General features: G+C 38.4%; 2 protein-coding genes across 2 annotated transcripts; one reads left to right on the forward strand and one right to left on the reverse strand.

Annotated features, from left to right (window-relative positions):
• Window positions 1–800: 800 nt before the first annotated feature.
• LOC110867152 (receptor-like protein EIX2) lies at window positions 801–9,171 on the reverse strand. The gene is made up of 7 exons (XM_035975086.1): window positions 8,935–9,171; window positions 8,630–8,829; window positions 7,174–7,255; window positions 6,913–7,110; window positions 5,655–5,800; window positions 1,180–4,275; window positions 801–996 (listed from the first exon to the last, which is right to left on the reverse strand). The coding sequence occupies exons 1-7, from the start codon at window positions 9,169–9,171 to the stop codon at window positions 801–803; spliced, it is 4,155 nt and encodes a 1,384-aa protein (XP_035830979.1).
• Window positions 9,170–21,298, forward strand: LOC110867151 (uncharacterized protein At1g28695). Its single transcript, XM_022116284.2, has 4 exons — window positions 9,170–9,194; window positions 19,119–19,189; window positions 19,429–19,797; window positions 20,671–21,298. The coding sequence occupies exons 1-4, from the start codon at window positions 9,170–9,172 to the stop codon at window positions 21,166–21,168; spliced, it is 963 nt and encodes a 320-aa protein (XP_021971976.2). The 3' UTR covers window positions 21,169–21,298.
• Window positions 21,299–25,536: the final 4,238 nt, after the last annotated feature.

Here is a 25,536-nt window from a genome sequence, read left to right on the forward strand (position 1 = left end):
TACACCCGTTGGTTTTTTCTGCCATAAGAATTCGACGCCTCCTTGCGATTCTTCTCCTAGGCAAGAAAGAGTATCCGACAAATAAAAACATGATCCCTATCAACAAAACTGGGTTTACAAGCTCGCTGATTTGGCCTAATCACAACTCGTCTCCGCTACCCTCTTGACCCGCTAGAACTGAAACCTTTATTTTTTTCCTACTCAATCAATCGTGCTGTTCACCCTATCTTGAAAACCTGCACCTGAATCGATTGCACCCCCTGGTTCGCTTACCATTTCCTTTGATAACCCTAACAACCAAGGATCTTCAGTGTTCGTCATCGGTTAACACCGCCGTTCCAAACGGCAATTCCCCGCGACAACGGCCGAACCGTAACACCTCTTTCTCTCCGTTTTCTGTTGTTTGCTGATCTCCCGTGTTATGTGTGTAGTAACACCCCCTATTTCCGACCCGAATCAGTAGCCAAAGCCTGTGATTGTCGACCCACCTACGGTTCCGTTGCGATGGCAACCCGCACTGCACCCGAAGGCGAACGACACTTGCGACGGTCGACTCTCAAAACAGCCCTCTTTAACCTTCGCTCTGATACCAATTGTTGGTTCAGACCTTGGCTAATACAAACTTACACACACAATACTCTTTGTATATTGATCTTTTAAAGAATTACAAAGGTTACTGAAACAAAGAAAAAACTACTGCTATTTATAATTGAAAATTGAACACATGCTAATAAACAATTACTGCACGTTCACTTCCATCCAACGTTCATTTGCATGAAACTCGGTCAAACTTGACCATTTCACACAAACGTGCAGATTCTAAATTCTAGGTATAATTCCTTTTTCAATATTAGCATATGCTGGAAGGAACAACCCGGATGACCCATTCGACCATTTGACTCATGACCCGATAACGCGTCGACTCGTGTGACCCGCAAACAAACTGAATAACCCAACAAAATAGGGTTGTTTATTTCACTTGTAAATATCTCTCGCCTGTAAAATCACAATTATGCAATACAATTGAAGTTCTGTAAGTTCTGTTGAATTTGTTTCTTATTTCATCTTTATTTTCATATCAAGTTCATAGACTGGGGCCAACATTAACATGTAACTTTATTAAAAAGTAGTAGCTGTTTTTCAAAGTATAACTGAACATATTACAATATTCTTAATCACCTGGAAAGAAGATTACAACAGTACTTCTGAATAGCATTACAAAATATACATCTCAGATGACTCAAGAAACGGAAATGTGCAGTTCTCCATGTGGTGCTAACTATCAACGGAACTAACACCAGCCAGAAACCAGCAAGGAATCCACACATTATGCTAATAACCAAGTCCCGATCTTCTCCATGTGATTCATCGTCTTCTTCTTCGTATCTGTTAGGTGCCTGATCAATTGAACAACTTTCAGTGAGTGGATCTCCACAAAGCTTGTTGCCTGAGAAGCATGACTCGTTGAAGCTCTGAAGCTGGGTGCCCAGTGGGATTTTTCCTGTCAAATTGTTATAGGACACATTGAAGCTACTCAAAAAATTCAAGCTTGACAAGGTCTTAGGAAGCTCCCCAGAAAGCCGATTAAGAGATACATCAAATGAAAAAAGTGATTTCAGATCTCCAATGTTCTCAGGGATTCTCCCTATCAACTGATTTCTTGACAAATTCAAAGATTGTAATGCTGGGAGGTCCATTAGCTCACTTGGGATGCTCCCAGAAAAACTGTTACTTGAAAAGTCCAACATCAACACAAGTCCGAGAATAGTGCTATATGTATCCTCTCGTCCCTTTATAAACAATGAAGCACTGCCAATGATCTGTCTAGTATAAGAGAAGATAAATCTATCACTTGAGGTAGTTTCTTTCCCAGAGAGTAAAGTGAAATTGTTGAAACATCTTGGTATATGTCCCGATAGATTATTATGAGAAAGATCCAAGATCTGAATACCGGTAAGGAAACAAAGCTCATGAGTCAGATTTCCATTAAATTTGTTTGATCGGAGGTTAAGAATTTTCAAACTCAAGAGTTTTGTTCCAAACCAAGTCGGAATTGGTCCAACAAGCTCATTTCTTCCAAGTTGAAGCATTATTAAATTTGTCAAGTTCTTTAGAGAAGTAGGTACTCCTCCAGAGAGCTTGTTGTTGTATATATTTAATAACTGCAGAGAAGATAATGATCCGAAAGTTCTTGGTATACCACCAAACAAGTGGTTGTTTTCCAAGTTTAGAAATACTAAATACGGCCACTTCCTCCAACACTCAGGAATGTCACCTGATAGATTATTGTTAGCCAAATTAAGAATTTCTAGAGTTTTCTCACCGTAAGGACACACCAAAAGACGCAAAGATCCCCCAAAGGAATTATTTGACAAATCCATAATCTTTGTATGTGAATTAATTTCAGAGAGTTCAGGGAGTTGCCCGCTAAGTTCGTTAGAATTCAAGGCAAGTACTTGAAGCGATGCAGGGATACGAAACAACCTTCCTTGAATTTGGTTTCGTGACATATTTAGATATTGTAGATTAGGCCATGATTTCCAAAATGCCTCGTGAATCATTGATGTAATCCTTGTATTGCTAATTTCCAGTTCTACTAAATCCCTCTGCAGCTGCAACCACAATGGAAATTGAGGCCCTAAGTTCCACGAACTTAAATACAAGAACTGCAACTGGAAAGAGGGAACCCAGTTCACAAGGCGCGGTCTTAGGGATAGGTAGTTGCCTACTCCATTTAGGTACTTCAGTTTAGCTTGTTTGTCAAAATGAGCTTCTGTCACAACACCGGTTAAAAAGTTGTAAGAAAAATCTAAATAAATTATCTTTGAAAGTTGACCGAGGCTATCAGGAAGGCTGCCATTGAGTCGATTATTTGAAAGATCTAACACCTCAACCGAGGACAATTCTCCGACTGAATATGGTATTGGACCCGAGATAAGATTCTTTGCAAGATATAGCGACCTCAAGAGAGTTAATCTTCCTATTGATTCAGGAATAGTACCATCAATATGGTTATTTTCAAGTTGGAGATTCTCCAGATATACAAGTTGTCCAAGTTGAGTTGGAAGATGGCTTGAAAGTCCTGTAGACCGAAGAGATAAGGACTCCAATTTTGGTGATTTGCACTCAAAAAAGCTTTCAAGAAGGCTTGTAAAGCTAATATCAGGAAACGAGTTACCATCTAGACCAATATGTCTCAAATTGCAAAGATTCCCCAATGATGTAGGTATTGTCTTGTTGAGTACATTATATGACAGGTCAAGGGTAAGTATGGAAGTCAGGTTGTGAAGGGAAGCAAGAAGTGAACTTGAAATACCGCAAGAACTAATATCTAATGAAATGAGATTACCACCTACACTAGACAACCCTTTTAACACTAATGAAGAACTCATGAAATCATTCCCGTGAACGTGAAGCGACTTGAGAGAAGTCAAGTTACGAAAGCTATCAACGCTTCTAGGAATAGGGCTATGAAGACCACACCCACGTAAATCTAGTGAAACCAGACTAGTTTTACTGAAAATCCACTGCAGCACACAGTTGTCATTAAAATCATTTCCAGAAAGATCAAGAAAGGAAAGAGATGTGACAGTAAGATTAGCAACATAAGGATGTATACACAAAAGTTGACTATGGGACAAATGTAGTTCAACCAAAGAAGGAAGGGTGTTAATAACCTCAAGCCAGTCTGTTGCCTTACTAAGGTCCATGCCACTCAAATCCAGGTGATGTAACAAACGGAGACTTGACAGCCACTTCATGTTGGTGATTGTAGTATATTCGTATTCATCACTATCTTCAATATCATAAAAACTTCCAAGACATAGGACGCGCAATTCTGTCAGATTCCCCAGTTGTGGAGGGATTGTTCCACCAAACACGGAACGCGAGAGATTAAGATACCTCAAGTTTCCAAGAGATCCTATAAAGCTAGGAACTTCCATTTCACCAAAGTTATTGCAGCTCAAGTCTAAATGCTTGAGTTGCGTTAGATTCAGAAGCGATGGACTTATGTCCCCTCTAAATTTTTGATTCAAGAATTCTTCGTATTCTTCGATTTTGTTGTAATCATTCATACTACAATTACCTGGAAGATGAATCTTGTGAACATGACCAGTAAAGTTATCACAAACGATCCCATTCCAATTGCAACAGTCGTTCTTGTCACCAACCCAAGAAGCAAGTCGATCTGCTTTATCTATGAGCCCATGCTTGAACTCAAGAAGTGCTTCCCTCTCATCATCCTTGCATAGTACATCACCTTTGCTATTATCACTTAAGCATAAACAAAGAAAAGCCACAACCAGAAGTAAGCAAAAGTAGCAAGACGAGGAACATGGAAAGGTATAACCATCCCTCATATTGATTTTGATGATGTTGTAAATTACAGCTACTTGTGCTCGGAGTTTAAATATAAATTTGTGAATATGAAAGCAATGATCATGCATTTTCTAAGCGAATTAATCAAACATCAAACAAGTCAACGTCTATCATGGATCAAAAAGTCATATGTTTCACATCTCTCCAGAATATGAATGGAATACAAGTCAGTCTATCATGGATCAAAAAGTCATATGTTTCACATCTTTCCAGAATATGATTGGAAATGAGATTAAATTATAGTCTTCATCAATGAGGCTAAGCTTGAACTAGAGAGGCAGTCATTCCTGTTTGAGGTCACAAGGAGATGCTGAGTTTAATTTAAAAACATATCATAATGATTTCTAATTTTGAGGGCTTTTAGTATAATTATTTTGAAAAAAAAAAAAAAAAAAACTAATTCATCAAGGAAGTAGCCAGTTAGCAGATGAAAAGTCCCCATCTCAACCTGCACAACTAGTTGAATTTTTTTTTTTTATTTAGAGATAGGTGGGACCATTTTGAATTTAATCTATATTAGAATAGAATTAATAACATATCATAATGATAGTATAATTATTTTGAAAAAAAAAACTTTATTTTTTTTAACGGCCAACAAACTCAATCCCGAGCACTCTCGGGGCACCCACTGGACAAACGGAGTACTCCGAGAGTAACCCGAGTCCACCACCAATTCCGGGGAAAACCCGGTAACCCACCCGCCCGTAGACATGACAGTGAAATTACCGGTAAAACCCGTTTGGCTCAAGGATCCAACCCAGGTTTCCCTGGGTCTCCTATCATTGTCCACCAATGCCTCACTCTGCACCAAGTGGGAGTCGAACCTGCATCTCTCAAGAGAAATACAAGCCTTCCACCACTTGATCTAGAGATCATTGGCTAATTCTGTAATTCATCAAGGAAGTAGCCAGTTAGCAGATGAAAAGTCCCCATCTCAACCTGCACAACTAGTTGAATTTTTTTTTATATGACCATTTTGAATTAATTACTCTATATTAGGCTTGATAACATATCATAATGATTTCTAATTTTAAGGGCTTTTGAGTATTATTTTGAAAAAACTAAGGGTATAAGGAGTGGTTAAACACTTTAAAGTGGCAAACCAAAAAACCGACCAATGAGAGCGCGCCATGTCAATTAGGCAAAAGTGTTTAAACTTTGGTGAAAAATGTTGGCAATGGTTTAAACACTTGGTGAAGTGGTAAACTATTTTTTTTAAAAAAAAGGAAAAAGGTGTGATTGGTTGAGATAGGAATGGACCCCACCCACAATACCCTCCCTCTCTCTCCTTCTCCCTCTTCTCGAATCGGTAATCCATCACCGATTTTGCTCCTTTGCCGCGTCCCAAGTTTGCCGGCGGCGGTGTTTGCCGCTCGGCAAACACGTTTGCCGTTGATTGCCGCATGCCACTCCGTATCCCCTAATGCATCAAGGAAATAGCCAGTTAGCAGATGAAAAGTCCCCATCTCAACCTGCACAACTTTTTTTTTCCTTGAAAGGAGAACTTCAATAAAAACAACAAAAGGCCAACCCGAAAAACCGGGAGGCAGAAAACAAAACAAACTACATAATAACAAATTTACACCAAGAATCCCATGAGATGTTTTTGAATTTGGATCTACTTTTAAACCAAAAATAACCCACCGTCTTCACTTCGCTTATGAGGTCTTCAACTTTCACCTTTTCATATGAGAAAATGTGATCTTCCTAGCTCTCCATATGCTCCAACACCCAATGATGACGATTCCGTGAAGCGCTTCTTTTTCCGGATCCTTCAAGCCCACATAGTTATGTATATCCATCAAATAAATCTCTGAACGAGAATGTAATAAAACTTTCCACCCAACACCAAGAGCATATTTTTTGCCAAAGAATAGCAGCAATCATGCAGTTGGTGAAGATATGATCGACCGAATCCTCTCCACTTCTACAAAACGAGCAGACCGTTTCTTGAGAATAAATTTACATGGAGATAGGTGGGACCATTTTTTGAATTAAATCAATATTAGACTTAAAAACATATCATAATGATTTCTAATTTTGAGGGCTTTCGGTATTATGTTGAAAAAAACTAACGCATTTAGGAAATAGCCAGTTAGCATATGAAAATTGAAAGGGAAAATTACGAAGTTGATTGACCAAGAGGGTTTTCAATTTTGCCACCCTCCTGCGTCCTTGGAAGGACCACTGAGCTTCGAAAGAGTCTGCATGTTATGTTGATGCGTCCATGCCCTTAGAAGTTGACACGTGTCCGACACGTGTCCCACATGTTTAAGCGTCGCTGAGTCCAATATTATCCCAGAAACCATAGGAATGCCGACTGGAATTCGATAAGAGTTTGGTATATTCTCCGGTGGACGCAAAACGAATCACCACAAGTAATTGCATCGCAATTGTTTGTATAAGATGGCATTTTAATCTTAATAACGGCCCAATATTCTTCGTCTCTTGACACCGGTATGTATACCTGACAAAGGTTAAGTTAACATTACTATTGTAGTATCGGAAAAAAAAATTTACTATTATTTTTACCGTATCGACATCCCACAACGCAGGATATATTCCGCTAGAGCCATTTACATATCCGTAAGCATCATGATCTTGTTCTACCAGGAGATTGAGAAATTGAGGCAGGAGCAACGTCCAGCGATTACTGACTGATGATGTGACAATTCCGGGATTTTCATTTTTCTTCGTCTGCACGAGCCAGTTACACCATGCTCCGATATGCTGTATACAATATTTTGATATTTTAACTTTTGAATATAGAATTTAAATATATTACACAATTACCGTTTGTTGAATAAAACCGTTTCCACAGAAACCTAATTGGCCACCCCACCAGTGCTTATCTAGAGGTGTGCTCCCAATATAGCTGGAATAACAGGAAGTACAGTCACCCGTATAATAAAACTCAAGAATATTTGGAAGCCAATTTTCATGTTGTTGCTTATCATTGGCCCAAATAATGTTTTCTACTGATTCTGGTATGTTACTGGAGCGCCTCCCGGTTGCCATCATGCTCATACACACTAATGGACAACGTGGGCTTGTATATATGTGCTGAAATTTTAAAAATTTATATTTAGCTCATATCTTTAGGTTTAGGTTGTAATATTTAACTTTGAAAAATTATGTTTAATGTTATATTTCAAGATAAGTTATGTGGGAACATTTTAGAGATCATATAATTAATAGAGTAAAAAAACAAAAAAAATATATTAGAGAACTCAGCCGAGCCAAACAAATTGGAAGAGTCGGCCAAACCATTCGGAAGCGTCGAGTAAGCCGTTCGGAAGCGACAACCGAGACACGTACACAGGTTGCAGGGACGCGTCAGCCAAAGTCAAAGCCGGACGCATCAACAAACTTTAAGATATTGATGCGTCGGCCACCGACGCTTAAACATGTGGGACACGTGTCAGCTTCTAGGGACATGGACGCATCAACATAACATGCGGACTCTTCCGAAGCTCAGTGGTCCGTCCAAGGATGCAGGAGGGTGACAAAATTGAAAACCCTCTTGGTTGACCAACAGATTCCTTATTTTCCCAAATTGAAATATCCCCGTCTCCACCTGTACAACAAGTTGAATATAAATCGGTATGAAGATAGGTGGGACCATTATTTGAATTTAATCTATATTAGACAATTGTTGCCAAAAGTCGATTTTGGATCCAGCTGGTATAAATATTTGTTTTTTCGAAAAGAAATTAACAGTGAAAGTGAAAAGGTTGTGAAAGTCAAAGTCAACTGCTGGTGTTTTATTTTTGTTGCATTCCCTATCTATGAATTGAGAGTTTTTATCAGTGAATTTAAGCATTAGTGAGTTGAATCCTTTAGTAAATTCCACACTTCTTCAAAATTGACATCGAAGATTTTGCTTGATTTTCCCTTTTTTATTTGATTTCGTGTGAATCATCGATCTCATTGATTCACATTTTTGTTTAGTTGTTTAGTTTGAAATCTACTATTCTAGTAAATTTGTTTTAATTTTCTATTCTTAAGATCTTGCAGACTGTAGTATGTGCCAAATTTTGATCTGCGACCTCGAGGGCTTGGTGCATTTCAGTTGTGAGTTTGTGCTTCATTTCTCTGTCAAAAAGTAGTTAGAAAATTCACATTTGACTTCTAATTGTTGCTAGACTAAGAATTTTGAGTTAGGAATTTTGATTTAAAGATTCTGAAAGTTGATTACTTTAAAATCAAGGATTCTAGTTGTGGATCAAGAAGTTTCACTAGTTTATACATTTGTTTCATTTGATCTCCACATGATGCTTGCCATTGTTTATCATAAAGCGTAGCCTCGTCCGCTAGATTCTGGAGATCCTTTAGCGACTCAGTTTGCCTAAAAACAACTACACCGATGACCACCATGAACAAACCGAAAAGATCCTTTAGCGACTCAAACTGCCTCTGGAAATAATTCAAGAAACTTTCTTCTCCTGGCTTCTCCCAAACCGAAAAGAGTCAAACTTTGACTTTTAGTGAGACCATAATTCAAGAAGTCAAATAAGCAGATGAATGATTCCATGATGATTATTTGCAAGCAACAATCAAAGCATCCCAATCCATTTTTCCAGATTTCACAAATATGTTCAAATCCCTAGTCCCATGTTTCCAGCGCTCATCAACGATTTTGACACTAGAGGTTTCTGTCACATTAGCGTTCTGGACTGCCTTGTGGTTTTGTTCTTGAGGTGTGACTAGACTGTTTTGGCCTTTGATATTAAGAGCTAGGAATGTCAAGTCCAGTTTGGTTCCTAAAGAGTGTGACTCATTTATATCCATGGACTTTCACGGAACACAAAGAGGTAAATGAAGCATACCGGAGTCGCAAGTTGTTTGACCCAAACTTAAATGTTTACCTTCCTTTGTTGAGAAGTTATCCTACTGTTTGGTATGGGGATTCGACCTATCAAAGAGTCCAAATTTCCAAGAAAAAAGTCAATAGGGTATTACAACTAAAATCAGTCAAGATCTTATAAGAGTTACTACCAAAGTTCGAATTAGCAAGATGGGTCATCCTAGAATTCATACATTCATACAAAACTTAAAACCAAACTTCTAGTCATATGCAAGGTTATGCAAGAAAACTAAAGTGCTCCTTATGTGATAAACTTGGTTCTTTGCTAAGAGTATTGCACTTTGACTGTTATTATCTGCTTTTGTAATCAACACAACAACATGTGGTAGACTTTCGACTTATCAGAGATTTTTTTTTGCAAGCATAAAAGCATAACATGCGCCTAGCCTCTCCCAGCATAAAAATATAATATGCGCCTAGCCTCTCATTTAGTCGCCGATTAATTGCTAATCAAGGGTTACATGTTGATAAGTTCTATAAGTACATAATGGAAAACATTTGAATTGTGTACATATTACAACATTGAGGTCAGCAGATAATCTAGAAACTGATGCAACTATGGAGTTCGACATGTTAGTCAGCTTGATTAGGTTCCAATTTAGGGTGTATATGACTAATGGGATTAGGAGTTCGTATGAATGATGAACTCATGAACAATGGAGAGAGAGGAGTACGATTCTTGATGTTATGATAAGTGTCTAACCTTTAACCCTCTCTAGTTATCTTCTTAAATACACCCAACTGAAAACTTTTATTAGTTATTAAGGGTAATATAGTCCATCAACAATTACCAACTAATTTTAATAAGGTACATTTATTATTTTGATCCATTATAGTATAAATGATTATAATGGCTACACGATTAAATACATATATATATACATATATATATACATATATATATACATATAGATATATATACATATATATACATATACATATACATATATATACATATATATATATATATATAATCTTCACCTACGAATTGTCATCTAATCAGCCCATTAGCCGTTAGGCAGTCAACAGTGGTCAAAGACAGAACTAGGCGGTCCTAATCGGCCAAGAATCGGTGGCAACCCATCTATTCCAACCAAATTCTGGCCAAACCCTATAATTATTCTGGTGATTAAACATGTCTACTTAAAATGGCATAGTAGGGGTTAAAACATGTCTACTTAATAAAATTACATAAAGAACGTACCTGTATATATATACACTCTAAGGGCGCCTCCGCGATGCGACGAAAAACACAGATACTACAAGGGTGTGCATTGTTTGGTTGGTTTAGTTATTATCTTCAACCGAAACCGAAATTATCCTTTTATACGTTACTAATGAAAATGAAAGAAGTTGTCGAAGTCCAAGTAAACTAACTGCTGGTGTTTTTTCTTTATTTTTGTTGTATTCCCTGTCATTGTCTTGGCTAGACCTGTTAATCAAGAGTTGACGAGGTATGACCTGGAACGGTTAACCCGACTCGGTCATTACCTATTATTTTATTATATATATATAATTACATATGTTTATTCTAGAATCTTCTATTCTGCATGGATAAGCCACGTAACCGAATCCCCAATTTTTTGGGAAGATCATGCAAATCCCTAACTTATCGGAGCCCATCCTAAGTTAGGGGAAACCCTAATGGTAAACTATAAATAGAGGTAAACATCAAAGGTATGCATTTTCTGCTCTCGTTTACTCTCTCTCTCTCTCTCTACACATATTTTCTTACTCCAAAACCGAGACTTATTCTCACGCCGGATGGTGGTTACAGGAATAACACCATTCCTGTAACGAGTCCTAACGGTGTTCTGTTTTGCAGTTAGTGGTTCGGATCGCCAAGAGTTGAAGTCCTAGTCGGAATCTACCGTTCAGGTCAGTGTTTCTTCAAGAGTTTATCAGTGATTAGTCGATGGTGTGATTTCATATTGGAATTTCAATTAAATATACAATGAACTTGATAAGGAAAATGTTATTGGGTGCATAATATCACAAATAATGACACGGATGGTGTTTGTCTATGTGTATTATAGTTTTGATCTCTACTTCTTGAACATTAGATCTTAGAACTGTTAGCCCGTTAAAAGTTCTAAGTATATGTGAAGTAAAATTGACCTTAGGCCCTAAACTAGCATGAGGTTGAGAAATGAGAGTATTATATACTGATAAAAATAAAAGTGAATGAATAGTGAATATATATTAATTAAATAGTGATCTAGGAAATATAAGAAAATGGGGTATGGGGCGGGGGTTGTGACGTGGGTTGGGTATAAACGCCCAAGTCACCACCTCGGGTGGGCTTGGGTTTCGGCGTGGCCCCTTAGGCGGGGGTTTCAGCCCGGACGTTGGGCGGGGCTATCAAAATGACATGGCGTGATCTCATTGGCGAAGACAAGTAGCCGTTTGCCAACGGCTATGTGTTTAAAAAAATCTATGAAACATTAGAATATGTGGTATGGGGCGGGGGTTGTGTCGTGGGTTGGGTACACCCAAGTCACCACCCCGGGTGAGCTTGGGTTTCGGCGTGGCCCCTTGGGCGGGAGTTTCAGCCCGGGCGTTGGGCGGGGCTATCAAAATGACATGGTTGGATCTCATTGGCCAAGACAAGTAGCCGTTTGGGCTAGCCGTTTGCCAACAGCTATGTGTTTAAAAAAAGATTTAGGAAATATTAGAATATGGGGTATGGGGTATGGGCCACGGGTTGTGGCGTGGGTTGGGTACAAATGCCCAATTCACCACCCCGGGTGGGTTGGGTTTCGGCGTGGCCCCTTGGGCGGGGGTTTCAGCCCGGGTGTTGAGCGGGGCTATCAAGATGACATTGCGGGATCTCATTGGGCAAGACAAGTAGCCGTTTAGGCTAGCTGTTGGCCAACGGCTATGTGTTTAAAAAAAAGATCTAGGAAATATTAGAATATGGGGTATAGGGCGGGGGTTGTGGCGTGGGTTGGGTACAAACGCCCAAGTCACCACCTCGGGTGGGCTTGGGTTTCGGCGTGGCCCCTTAGGCGGGGGTTTCAGCCCAGGCGTTGGGCGGGGCTATCAAGATGACATGGCGTGATCTCATTGGCCAAGACAAGTAGCCGTTTGTCAACGGCTATGTGTTTAAAAAAATTCTAGGAAATATTAGAATATGTGGTATGGGGCGGGGGTTGTGTCGTGGGTTGGGTACAAACGCCCAAGTCACCAGCCCGGGTGAGCTTGGGGTTCGGCGTTGCCCCTTGGGCGGTGGTTTCAGCCCGGGCGTTGGGCGGGGCTATCAAAATGACATGGTTGGATCTCATTGGCCAAGACAAGTAGCCGTTTGGGCTAGCCGTTTGCCAACAGCTATGTGTTTAAAAAAAGATTTAGAAAATATTAGAATATGGGGTATGGGGAATGGGGCTGGGGTTGTGTCGTGGGTTGGGTACAAACGCCCAAGTCACCACCCCGGGTGGGCTTGGGTTTCGGCGTGGCCCCTTGGGCGGGGGTTGTATTTGAGGGTAAAATCAGTGAATACCGGTGCCGAACCGGTACCGAAAATACGTGACGTTTTAGTTTGAGTTACTTTTTGTTATTTGACATGTTTTGTCATTCTTATAGAACGATTTGGTTTAGCGCGCCGCAACGCGCGCGCATGGTAAACAACTAGTTTATGTAACTTGACAAGTTGACATCTATTAATGCGTATTGGGTTTCGGATGTTACCGGAATACTGCCAGAATCTTCACTCAGCAGATTTAGGGATATAGAACGAGGTTGGGGTTGGGGGTCCTCGTGCAATTGTATTATTTAAACTCTATTATGTTAGTTTCCTTCTTGTAATCTAGGTTTTGCATATGTTAGGGACTTGGAGGTGGGTGTGGGAGTCGTTCTAGGCAGTGGCGGAGCTTGCCCACTAAGTCAGGGGTATCCAATTTTTTTTCTTTTTGCCGTGCAATCATACAATAATAAAGAAAAACACGATAATAAATAAAGTAAAACAAATACCTAATAGATTTGCCCTCTTCTTGTTAACAAAAAAACTAGAAAAGTATAAGTTTTTGTATAATTTAACTTATCTAAACACTTAAACCCTAACAACCCTACAAACTACAATTTTACATAATCAATAACAACAACTGTAACAACTGTCACTAAAATCAATAATTAGGACGATAATTAGTCAATAAGAAAACCCTAATTGAGACACCCAAGTAATTCTGCATTAGCCCAAAAATTTTCAGAACAATCGGAATCAGGATCAGGGCCCCTAAAACTCAAGGGGGGCAAACCCTAGTTGATAGTTATCCAAAATAACTCGTTGCTAGCATCTGATTGGCTGAAATTTTGATTCAGCAAGCCTAGTCCCGAGCCTAGGCAGCCTATAATTAGACTGCTTAGCTTACGGACCGTAAGGGATCAGGCATACGGTCCGTAAGCGAGTCCCAAAAATTAGTATAAATAGCAGACGTCGGGACTTGCCTTCTGTTCTTGTTTCGACGAAGAAATTCGTTGTGTACGAAGAGTTATATCACAATCAGTTCAATAACACACACAATTCACGAATTGCTGCCGCAATCAGGGTAATAACTCGATCGCTATTACGATTCAACGTCCGATCGATTATAACTATCCAACGATTGTCCGAGTGCTGCTCAAATTGAGCTTGTACTTTGATTATTCGTCGTGATTTCGACTTGAATATTTGAGTACTGTTCGAATTCGGACTATGCTCTGTTATTCGTTGTGAATCCGATTGAATTATTAAGTATAGCACTTGTTAATCGATGTGAGGGTTTAATCTCGTGAATTGACGTAACTGCTGAATTAGTTACTAACCCGTTTGTGTGTGTGCATTATTGTTAAATTAGGAATAATCAAGGCTAATCAGTAGGCTTATACACTGCTCGTTAAATCTGCAATGTGAGTCATTCTCTTTTTATCAACTGTTTTACAATACTCCAAATTTATTTTTAAAAAGTTATAATTACAGGGACTAAGTCGTGGATATCTTGATTTATTGGTTAGTGGGGTATTGTGCACATTACTATTTCTCGCAGTTAGGTTCATTGACCTACTAGGGAGGAACGTCACTATTAGAGTTCATTGACCTAATAGTGGTATGACCATCGTCACCATTGTGACTTGTCACCATTGTGACAGAAAGCCAGATAAAAATAAGATATGAACCATTGTAATCGCTCTTATGCTGTAATTTTATAACTATGGGTCATTTCCTACAAACCTGAATGAACTCACTCAGTATTTCCCCGCTGACAAAACCTTTTTCAAACATGTTTCAGGTGATCTGTTGTGAGCAAAGAAAAGTGCCAGGAAGCACTACCAGCTTAGAAATATGGCTCATTGTAAAATAAATAAAAGAAACATGTTTTGAAAAATAAAGATTTCCATTGAAATCACCGTATTGTAAATTACAGGGTTTTATCCCTAAAATATGTAACGTGCAGTTTTAAATTAAAATATAAAAGATCCTGTTTTAAAAAGACTTCCGCTGTCGCCTAAATTAAATACCACGGGATTTCTGTCTCGCGGCTCCTGAAACGGGTCAAACCAGGTCGGGGGCCGTGACAGAAATAAGGTGGTATCAGAGCCACTTTTCAAGCCACTGATTTAAGCCAATTAAGTATTTAGAAAATACTTAATTTCCATTAATTGTTATTTTGTGATTATTTGTTTATTTATCTGACTAATTGTGTACAGTATGAGCAGATCTTTACATGCTAGTCAATGTAGCCAGTAATGCAAATTCTTAAATAATTTGACTCAAATATTAGTACCTTTATTATCTACAGTCTAGAAATCTTATCAAGAAAATCATAAAATTTATAAATAAAACCTCGTGTGATGTAAATTTCAGTTATTTTAATAGTACCCAGTACTCCAGCAGGAACTAATATTTAAAAAGTTTTCTATAAATTTTATGAATTCTGACTATGTCTATTTTGCTAAACAGCATGAGTAACTTGTCTGAGGCCCTTCAGAATTTAAATCTCTATCCAGTAAGAGTAGAGGTTTCCAGAGATTTCAATAGATATATACCAGACATAGAAGAACCTATAGAATTCGATGCTTTACCTCTCGAGAAACCCAAACCTAAGGAAATAGAAATTGGGGAAAGTTCTAGGCAAATTAAAAAGTTACCATCTCAGGAAGAATTAGATTTTATAATGGCAAGCTATAATACTATTAAGCCTGTTAATGAAAATATTTTTAATCCTTCTCTTGAAACACAACTACCAATGAACTTAGAACCAGCTATTCCAAACCATGGTTGTAAAAGTCGCTAGGCGCTCCCTAGTCGGATTCGGGAGTACTCGGGAAGTACTCGGCTTAGGCGGAGATTACTCGGGGAGTAATTGGCCTGGGAGACCAGTACTCGTGCCTCGGCAGCCTACCTTGTAGCGAGTACTCGGGGAGTACTCAGAGCCTAGGCGGGACTTTTACAACCATGTTCCAAACCCTTCAATCCACTCGCAAATAGACGAATGGTTGATTAACGAAATACAGTTACAAAACCATCCCTATAAGCTTTTTCCTCAGTTCAATTCAAAAAGCTTTACCAAATCCACCAATAAGTAACGAGAATACAGCTAAACTTCGCCTTGGTGAAGAACTAATGGACAATGGAAATAGGATCCAAGAGATTGGGGGACAGATCTCCTGGAAATACGATGAGAGAGAACACCATTACTAGAATATCATCTGACCACAGGATAGGGGATCTATGGAACTGTGCTTGTATAATAAAAATAGTAAAAATCAACCTATAAAATCATTACAAGGTAAAAGTGTGTATTGATGTCTCCTATAAAATATAAAAATAGGAATTAAGAAATCGATAATTTGGTTATATGTATATTAAGAAATTTATATGATGATTTTAGATATAATTGTTGATACTAATAAATTATATATTTATATATATATACATTAATTATCAGATGGAAAACACAAATAATGAACCAGTTAATAATTCTGAGCAACAACCGGGGGATCAATATATGACTAGGCAGGATATAGAAAATATCATTGCACAAGGGATAGCCAACACTATTCCAACAATGATAGCTCAAGGGATAGCCAACGCTATTCCAGCAATCGTTGCTGCTGTTAAAAATCCAATAGAACCACAACAACTCGTTCCTAGCAAACGTATTTCTGAAGATAACTTCAGTAATAGCGTAAACAGAGGCAATGATCATGTTAATCATGACAATGAACCACAACAAGCGCCGCTCTCTAAGAAAATGAAAGTTGCAACGCCTGGTTGCACTTACAAGGAATTTCTTGCTTGTAAACCATCTGAGTTTGCAGGCAATGAAGCAGCGACTGCGGCACTACGTTGGTTAGAGAAAACTGAGGCAGTAATTGCCATAAGTATATGTGCTCAGGATGATCAGGTCATGTACACGTCAAATCTTTTCAAAGAAGGGGCGCTAGAATGGTGGAATACGGTGTTACAAGCAAAAGGAAGAAGGATGGCGTATGCTATGAACTGGGAAGAATTTAAGAGCTTGGTAGAAAGAAAATTCTGTCCCGAATATGAAAAGGAACAAATGACAAACAAGTTTCTAACCCACCGGATGGTGGATGTAGATTGTCGAATGGCGCCACATACCCCATTACCACTTTAGGACAAATTTCTTGGGTACCAATCCACGCAAGACCACTAAATTGTTTGACGTTGCAACAAAACAAAGATACATATATTTGTCCTTTTCTTTCTTTGAATGGCGCACAAAGAACAAGACTTTTCTTTCTTTGAATGGCGCACAAAGAACACGACCTTCCTTGTAATAAATAAAAGCTCTAATACCATTTGTTAAGGATTTGGGTATTGCAAACACATACAAACCCAAACAAAATTGTAGGAGTTAATAAACAAACAAAGAAACACACAAGTTTTACGTGGTTCGGTCGACTAATCTACGCCCACTTGCTGCAACCAGGATATTATCATATTGCTTTATCCTTTACTCGTGAGGAATTACATGCTAAATATAAATGGATACAATATTAGGGTTTACTGCTTTATTCACCAAAAAAAAACTAATATGGACCATATTTAAAACAAAATGGGCCAACCCATTTGATCTTCTGATCGTATGCTCTATAGTTTCCTAGAACCGGGCCCAAAGCAATCGAGCCTCCACATTAAAACAAGGGTTGTAGTTGAGCCAAGTCAATCCAAGCTAGGGTGGGCTCAGGCTCAGCTTGTTTAAAAAACCAAGTCAAATCGAGTTGGCTCATATATCTTAACGAGTTGAATTGCCCGGCTCAGGCTCAGCTTGTAAAAAGCTCGGGCTAGCTCATGGCTCATCGAGCCGGCTCGTTTATTATTTTGTTAGAAAATGTTTTCTATTTTTTTATTTATTTTACACATTTTGATAATGATTTACATAAAACAAAAATAAATAAAAGGCTATTTAAGCTAACGAAACACTAATTTTGGGTTGTAAACGAGCGAGCCACAAACTGAACCTATCTTGGCTTAGGCTCACCTCATTTACAAACCTAGCCGAGCTTGTTCGGCTCATTAAAAACCAATTGTTTTTTTAAGCGGAACTTTTTTCCAGCGATTAAAACGAGCTGTGAGCCGGGATCTTTTTGAACAATTGAAATAAATTTAGGACATTGAGTTAATGCAGGGCCGGCTCAACCATTTTGGTGGCCTAAGGCGAAGTAAAATCTTGTGGCCTTTTTCCCAAAAAAATGTATGTAATTGAAAGTTAAACTTGAAGGGCCCAAGTGTAATTATTTGAAAGACTGTGTTAAAATTTAAAAACAAAAAAAATGGTGAACCAGGGATTCGAACCCGGGTCTCACCAACATCAATACATAAACAAAACCACTACACTACCAACCATCAATTTGTTGATAACCCACACCCTAAATCTTTTATAAATGGACTGTGGTTTTATCAAATTGTGAGGTCCTATAGTTTTGATGGCCTAAGGCCCAAGCCTCATTTGGCTTACCCTTGGCCGACCCTGAGTTAATGGAAATCTGAACACCAAAAAAGTTAATAGATATCGGAAAACCAAAACAAATTAACTCATGTGGAAACGATCCTCACTCCATGGATGGGTGTATTATGTGATATCTAGGGGTGTAAACGAGCCGGGCCGAGCCCGAGCTTGACCAAGCTCGAGCTCGGCTCGTTAGGTTTATACGAAGCTCGAACTTGATCTCGGCTCGTTAGGTTTATACGAAGCTCGAACTCGAGCTCGGCTCGGTTCAAGCCTACTTCTTTAAGCTCGAGCTCGGCTCGTGAGTAAAACCCAAAGCTCGAGCTCGGCTGGAACTATTTTGAGAACAAGCTTAAACAAGCTAAAAGCTCGGATCGAGCTCGCTTCAACATCACTTAAACGAGCCAAAGCTCGGCTCTAGCTCGGCTCATCAATGTTATCATCATTATTAATATATTATATATAAAAAAAAATTCTGTATGGGCTCGTTTAGGCTCGCAAGCCTAAACAAGCTTTGTATTTCAGGCTCGAGCTCGGGCTCGATAACAAAACGAGCTCTATTTTAAGCTCGAGCTCGGGCTCGGGCTCGTTAAGGCTCGGCTCGTTCGAGCTATTAACCGAGCAGATCACGAGTAGCTCTCGAGCCTCTGGGTTTGTTTACACCCCTAGTGATATCCACAACCACACATGGCATAACACGTCAAGTAAAAGCCATAAAGAAACCAATCACGACGCCAACACTATATATATATATATGAACTCCCATCCAACCATTACAAATCACCATTCCTCTCCAAATTTAACACAAATCCTTCCTAATATATTCATCATCACAATGTATGGTTCACTCAAACCTGGAGCCACTCTTGCCCTTTGCACTTTACTGCTTATATCCTTTCTTCTTATTTATTTTTTACCAGAACAAAACCCATCGGCATCCATAACCAACATAACTGACAAGTTGTATTGTTCCAAACCGCCATCAGCCATCGTAAGCTTCATCATACTTCGATAATCGTCTCACTATTAGAAAATGAGGCTAATGTGACCTTTTAGAAGCAAAGCAACTTAACTTCTTTAACATGAGTTGCATTCAATTATAATTCAACTTCGCTTAACATAAATGTCGCATTAAAAGGTCTGATATATGGCAATGAGTTACATTCTATTAGTTTTCCAAATTTGTATGAATAAAATTGTGATAAAGTTTTGAGTTTTGTGTGATTGTAGCATGAGTCTAGAGATGAGTTGGAAGCAGCCTTGGAGGGAGCTTCCATGGCGAACAAAACAGTGATCATCGCGGTTGTGAACCGAGCTTACACCGTGGGGGACAAACCTATGTTTGATATATTCTTAGACGGGTTTTGGCTAGGAGAAGATACAAGGCGATTGACTAACCATCTTTTAATCGTGGCAGTTGATCAAACCGCGTTTGAACGGTGCATGTTTCTTAGATTACATTGTTACTGGCTGAAAACCAATGGCGATGACTTTGTGGATGAGAAGGTTTACATGTCAGAAGATTTCATAAAGATGATGTGGCTAAGAACCCGTTTTCTTGGAGATGTTCTTCGACATGGATACAACTTTATTTTCACAGTAAGTCAGCTTTAGTTTGATCGTTGTGATGCTAACGTTTTTCAAGAAATGCATAGACTCATAAATTAAATCGAAGGAAAAGAAAACAACTTATATTTTAAAGATGCATAGAAGTATAAAAATTCTCAAACCATCTTTTGTTACCTTAAAAAACATTTTGTATCATTAAGTTATAAGTACCGCTTATTTTTTAATTTTAATTATGTTATATAAGTATACACAAAAAAATAGTTTTTGTATAATCATTTCAATTTTATTATATGTTGTTACATTTAATAAACCATTTCAAAATAAATTCAATAAAGAATTATAAAGTTAGGCATGTTATAATAAAATCCAAATAATACATTAATTGAACATTAAATTTAAATTATTATAGTTACGTAAACACTCTAAATATAAAAAAAAAAAAATATGGATACATGCAAATTTCTTAGAATACCCGTAGTGGTTGCCCATTTGAGCGTTTTTCATGCTCAATCACGCCCAAAACTGCCCTTTAGCCACTACGCATGGGCGTGTTTGGCAATATTTTTGTGCAAGCGTTCTTAAAATCACGCCAAAGGGGGGAGAGCTTGTCCAATCATATTTCAGCTTACATTATTTGGCCAATAAGATTTTTAAGTTTTTTTTTTTAATTTTATTTTATTACAAAACATAATGCCCAATAATGCCCCATCCCCACCATACCCATTTTAGAAAACGCCCAATAATGCCCCATTGCTGACTGGGCTGTCGGATGACGCAAAACGCCAAAGGATGAATATTGCCCACTACGCATGGTCTTAGTAGGGTAGCTAAAATAATTTAGTAATAGACATAAGATATCTTGTAATTCTTAATAACATATATGTGAAATCAATTAATGTACAGGATACAGATGTTTGGTGGCTCAGGAATCCATTTCCAAGGCTAACCCTAAACGAAACTGTTGATCTTCAAATAAGTGTCGATCAGTTTGATGGCGATCAATGGTCACAAACGAATCCGTTAAACACTGGTTTCTACATGATCAAATCCAACAACAAGACAATTGCATTGTTCGATGAGTGGTATATGCAAAGAAACACCTCAGTTGGAATGAAAGAACAAGATGTTCTTGTTGAGCTAATGCATAAAGGAGTTTTTAAAAGGTTGGGACTTGGGGTTAGATTTTTGGACACCATATATTTCAGTGGATTTTGTGAAGATAGTAGAGATATTAACGTTGTTTCAACTGTTCATGCTAATTGTTGCCGGACTATTAGAGCAAAAGTCACTGATTTGATCAACGTTGTTCATGATTGGAAGAGATTTAGAGATCCATCAGACAATAAAACAATGGATTTTATATGGTCTAATCACTTAGCATGCCAAAATTCATGGAGTTAGTGAGTTATTGCCCCATGAATACGTTGTTGATCCGTGAGATTGACAATTACACTCTATTTGTAGACGGTTTTTATACATTCGCTAGATGGAAAATGGTCCAAAAATATTTTTTTTTTGGATCATGATGGTACTTTGTATTATTTTAGAGACATTAGAGTTCTTATTTATCTTTCCTATGTTTTGATTTATGTTTTCTTATGTCCTATCTTGGGATAAGCTAGCGTTTGATACCAGGTATTGGTGTCGAATTGGTACCACACCGGTTATATTCGGTACTGGTACCGGTACCAATTTTTTCCGTTTTTCGGTACGGTATCAGTATTTTGGCCATTTACCGGTAAAAAGGTGTGTGTATATTTAAAACTATAAAAAATACAAAATACCAATCCGATTAATCCCTATTAATCCTGACTAATCGCTAGTCGGTACCTCACCAACCGACTAGCCTTGCACCAGTGTCCAAGCTTTGTGATGTTTGCCTAATTATGTTAACACATTAAACATTGAAATTGAAACACCCTGGCCTGTAATATTTTCAACATAAAATCCATGAAAATTACAAAGTCACACATATTTTATATTGAGCTTGGATTAGACATATTAAGATATTTAAAAAATTGTAATGAAAAGTCTGTTTATCGAGGCAGGAAACACACACATGACAGTAATACCTTCAAGCAATAAATGATAAAACTTAATAGAACAAATCTTACTACTGAATTACCGATGATGATGATGATCCTTGACTTTTGGTCTAAATCTGTTACCTATTGTCCTTTAAATGGGCCAGTTATATGTCAAACCATATGGATGGGCCTAAAAGATTATCCATTTAATTTGGAAACATGTTTTAACATTTGATAAGGTATGTAAAAGAGATGTTTAAAATCCCAAACACTTTAAACTATAAACCCTTAGGTAGCGTTTGTTTCATGGAATGGAATGGAATGGAATTAGGAAGTTTTTCTTTGTAAAATTAATCTTGGTTGGGGGAGGGAGGAATTTGAAATCCCATGAATTTCTTTAATCCATGAAATTTGTGACTATTTCAACATTCCTTAGAAATCCTTCACTCTAATGAAGGAATGGGTAGTTTGCTATTAAATAAATGGTTTTGTAATTTACTTAGTTAATTAATCAGAATCAGATAATGTTTTGCAAAACCAGAATAGCTTAACTTGAATGAGCTTTTGATATATCATTTCTGGCCAAAGCTGACTTGATACATCTACTTATCATTCAAGTATTACGAAAGCTATGCTAAGTGTGCATCATAAGCATGAATGTTTTAATATCTGGCCAAAGCTGATTTAATTCTTTCATAGATGGCATACTTAGCAAGTGCATACCTAAAGTGATTGTTTCAATTTCTGGCCAAAGCTGATTTGTTACAACCATTTTGCACATATGCTTAAATGATTACACTTCTGGCCAAAGCTGTTTTGTTTTCGTTTAAGTAGAATTTTTTAGTTAAGTCTATTATTTTGATGTTAGTAATAGACATTATCACAGCTTCATTATGTAAAATGGTCATTATTTTGCCTGCCTTAGTTTAACGTGCCCATAGATCACATTAGTTTTTCTTCCTTAGTATCATAACTTGCTCATCTTATTTCCACTATCAGCACCCAACTGCGGGATTCCACCTTTGACTGGTGATAACTTTGCTGCATGGAAGGATGCTCTCATGCTTACTCTCGGATTGCTTGATTTTGATTATGCTCTAAGAGAGAAAAAGCCAGCGGACCTTACCACTCAAAGTACTGCTGCTGAGCAGTTAACTCATGAAAAGTGGACTAGGTGTAACCGCATGTCTCTCATGTTTATGAAGCAATCCATAAGCAATGCAATCAGGGGAGCTATTCCTGATTCTGAAGATGCTAAGACCTACTTAGAACATGTGGAGGCGCAGTTCAAAGGGACGTCTAAGGCGCACGCTAGTACTCTTATTCTCAAGCTGGTGACAACTAAGTATGATGGGAGGAGCGGCATTCGCGAGCACATCATGATGATGAATGACATGGCCAATAAGCTGAAGGGGCTGGAAATGGAAATCAGTGATGGTTTCCTTGTTCATTTCATCATTACTTCGCTTCCTTCTTCTTTTGAAGCATTTAAGATCAACTACAACACTCAGAAGGAAAAATGGACGATGAGTGAGCTGGTCGCCATGTGCGTACAGGAGGAAGAGCGCATGAGGATGGATCGCACTACTGATGTTGCCAATTTCACTACCTCCAATCCTAAGAAAAGGAAGCACAATTATCAGAGGAAGGATGCTTCTAAAGTCCATAAGTCTAATCCTAACCCTAATACAAGTGCACCTTCCAGCTCTAAGAACTCCTTAGGCAGTATCCGCTGCAAGTTCTGTAAAAAGACAGGACACATGCAGAAGGAATGCCCTGACTTTAAGGAGTGGCTGGCTAAGAAAGGTAACGATTATTTTATGATACTTGAGTCCTATAATTTAAGTGTTCCTGCTAATTCTTGGTGGTTTGATTCTGGTTCTATGGTTCATGTTACCAATTCTACTCAGGGATTCCTTTCAATCCGGAAGCTGGAAAGAAACCAAAGAACGCTTAAGGTTGGGGATGATCGAGAATTAGAAGTGAAGGCCATTGGAACATTACAATTAGTTATGAAAACTGGTTTATGTATTAAACTTTATGATACCTTATATGTTCCTGAGGTAACTCGGAACCTTGTATCAGTACCAAAGTTAGACATGGACGGTTTTATTATTTCCCATGGTCATCGCCAACTCTCTATCCATTATGATTCTGTTCTTTATGGTACTGGTGTTCTGGATGGAGGTCTCTATAGATTAGAACTAGATGATGGCTTTTCCAAATCTTTGTTGTCATATAACATTAATGAATCACTCACAAAGATGGAAGAGAAACGAGACTTAGAGACTTCATCCATGTTGTGGCATCAGCGTTTAGGCCACATTTCTAAAGAGCGATTAAATCGTCTCGTAAAGGATGAAGTCTTACCTCCTCTCGATTTCTCTGACTTTGGAACATGTGTCAAATGTCTTAAAGGTAAAATGACATTAGCGAATAAGAAAGGTGCCACTAGGAGTTCTAATTTATTAGAACTCATTCACACTGACATTAGTGGTCCCTACCAAATCGCTGGCATAACAGGACATACTTCATTTATCACTTTTATTGATGATTATTCTCGTTACATGTACTTGTATCTTATTAAGGAGAAATCTGAATCTCTAACAACTTTTAAAGATTATAAGGCTGAAGTTGAAAAGCAATTAGATCGTCAGATTAAAGTTGTGAGATCAGATAGAGGCGGTGAGTATTATGGAAGACATACTGATGTGGGTCAAGCTCCTGGTCCATTTTATGAGTTTTGTAAGGGCCAGGGGATTGTGAACCAATACACCATGCCTGGTACACCTCAGCAGAACGGTGTCGCTGAAAGAAGAAACCGTACCCTTATGAACATGGTGCGCAGTATGTTAGCCAACACTAACTTACCATTATTCCTCTGGACTGAAGCATTAAAAGCAGCTGTTCATATACTCAATAGAGTTCCTTCTAAGTCTGTCCCTAAAACTCCTTATGAACTTTGGACAGGAAGGAAACCGAGTCTTAAATATATGAAAGTATGGGGCTGCATTGCTGAAGCAAAACTTTACAATCCTTTCCTAAGGAAACTTGACCCTAAGACAGTTACCTGTTTCTTTATCGGGTACCCTGAGAACTCTAAGGGTTATCGTTTCTATTGTCCTTCCCATGTCACCCGTATTGTTGAAACCAAGCGTGCCGCGTTCCTGGAGGATTTCAAGGTCAGTGGGAGCAGTACCAACCCTTACGAAGAATTGCAAGAAGTACAAGACGCGGGGGGGAGAGACTCGTCGCTTACCATTACTCCGATTACTCCTCTTGTACCCAATGCAATTATTACACCTGAAGCTACTGCACCAACTCCAAATTCACCTCTACAATCAGAACCCATTATACCTCATGACGAAGGCACATCAAACGCTCAAAACCAAGACAACGCTGAACCCGATAATCTACTCAGGAGGTCATCCAGGCAAAGAAGGCCTCCTAACTGGGATGATTATGTTACCTACCTGACTGAAATGGATCCCGGAAAGCTCAATGATCCTATCTCTTACAATGAAGCCATTAGCAGTGGTCAGTCTTCTGAATGGAATAAAGCAATGATTGATGAGCTTGATTCCATGAAGAAAAATGACGTTTGGGATTTGGTAGAATTACCCAACGGAGTCAAACCCGTAGGATGAAAATGGGTGTTCAAAACAAAATTGGATCCGAACGGGAACGTTGAACGCAACAAAGCGAGATTGGTTGCAAAGGGCTACACTCAGAAAGAGGGAAT

This window comes from Helianthus annuus, chromosome 7 (assembly GCF_002127325.2).
Source record: "Helianthus annuus cultivar XRQ/B chromosome 7, HanXRQr2.0-SUNRISE, whole genome shotgun sequence".
In the NCBI taxonomy this organism is placed as follows: Eukaryota; Viridiplantae; Streptophyta; class Magnoliopsida; order Asterales; family Asteraceae; genus Helianthus; species Helianthus annuus.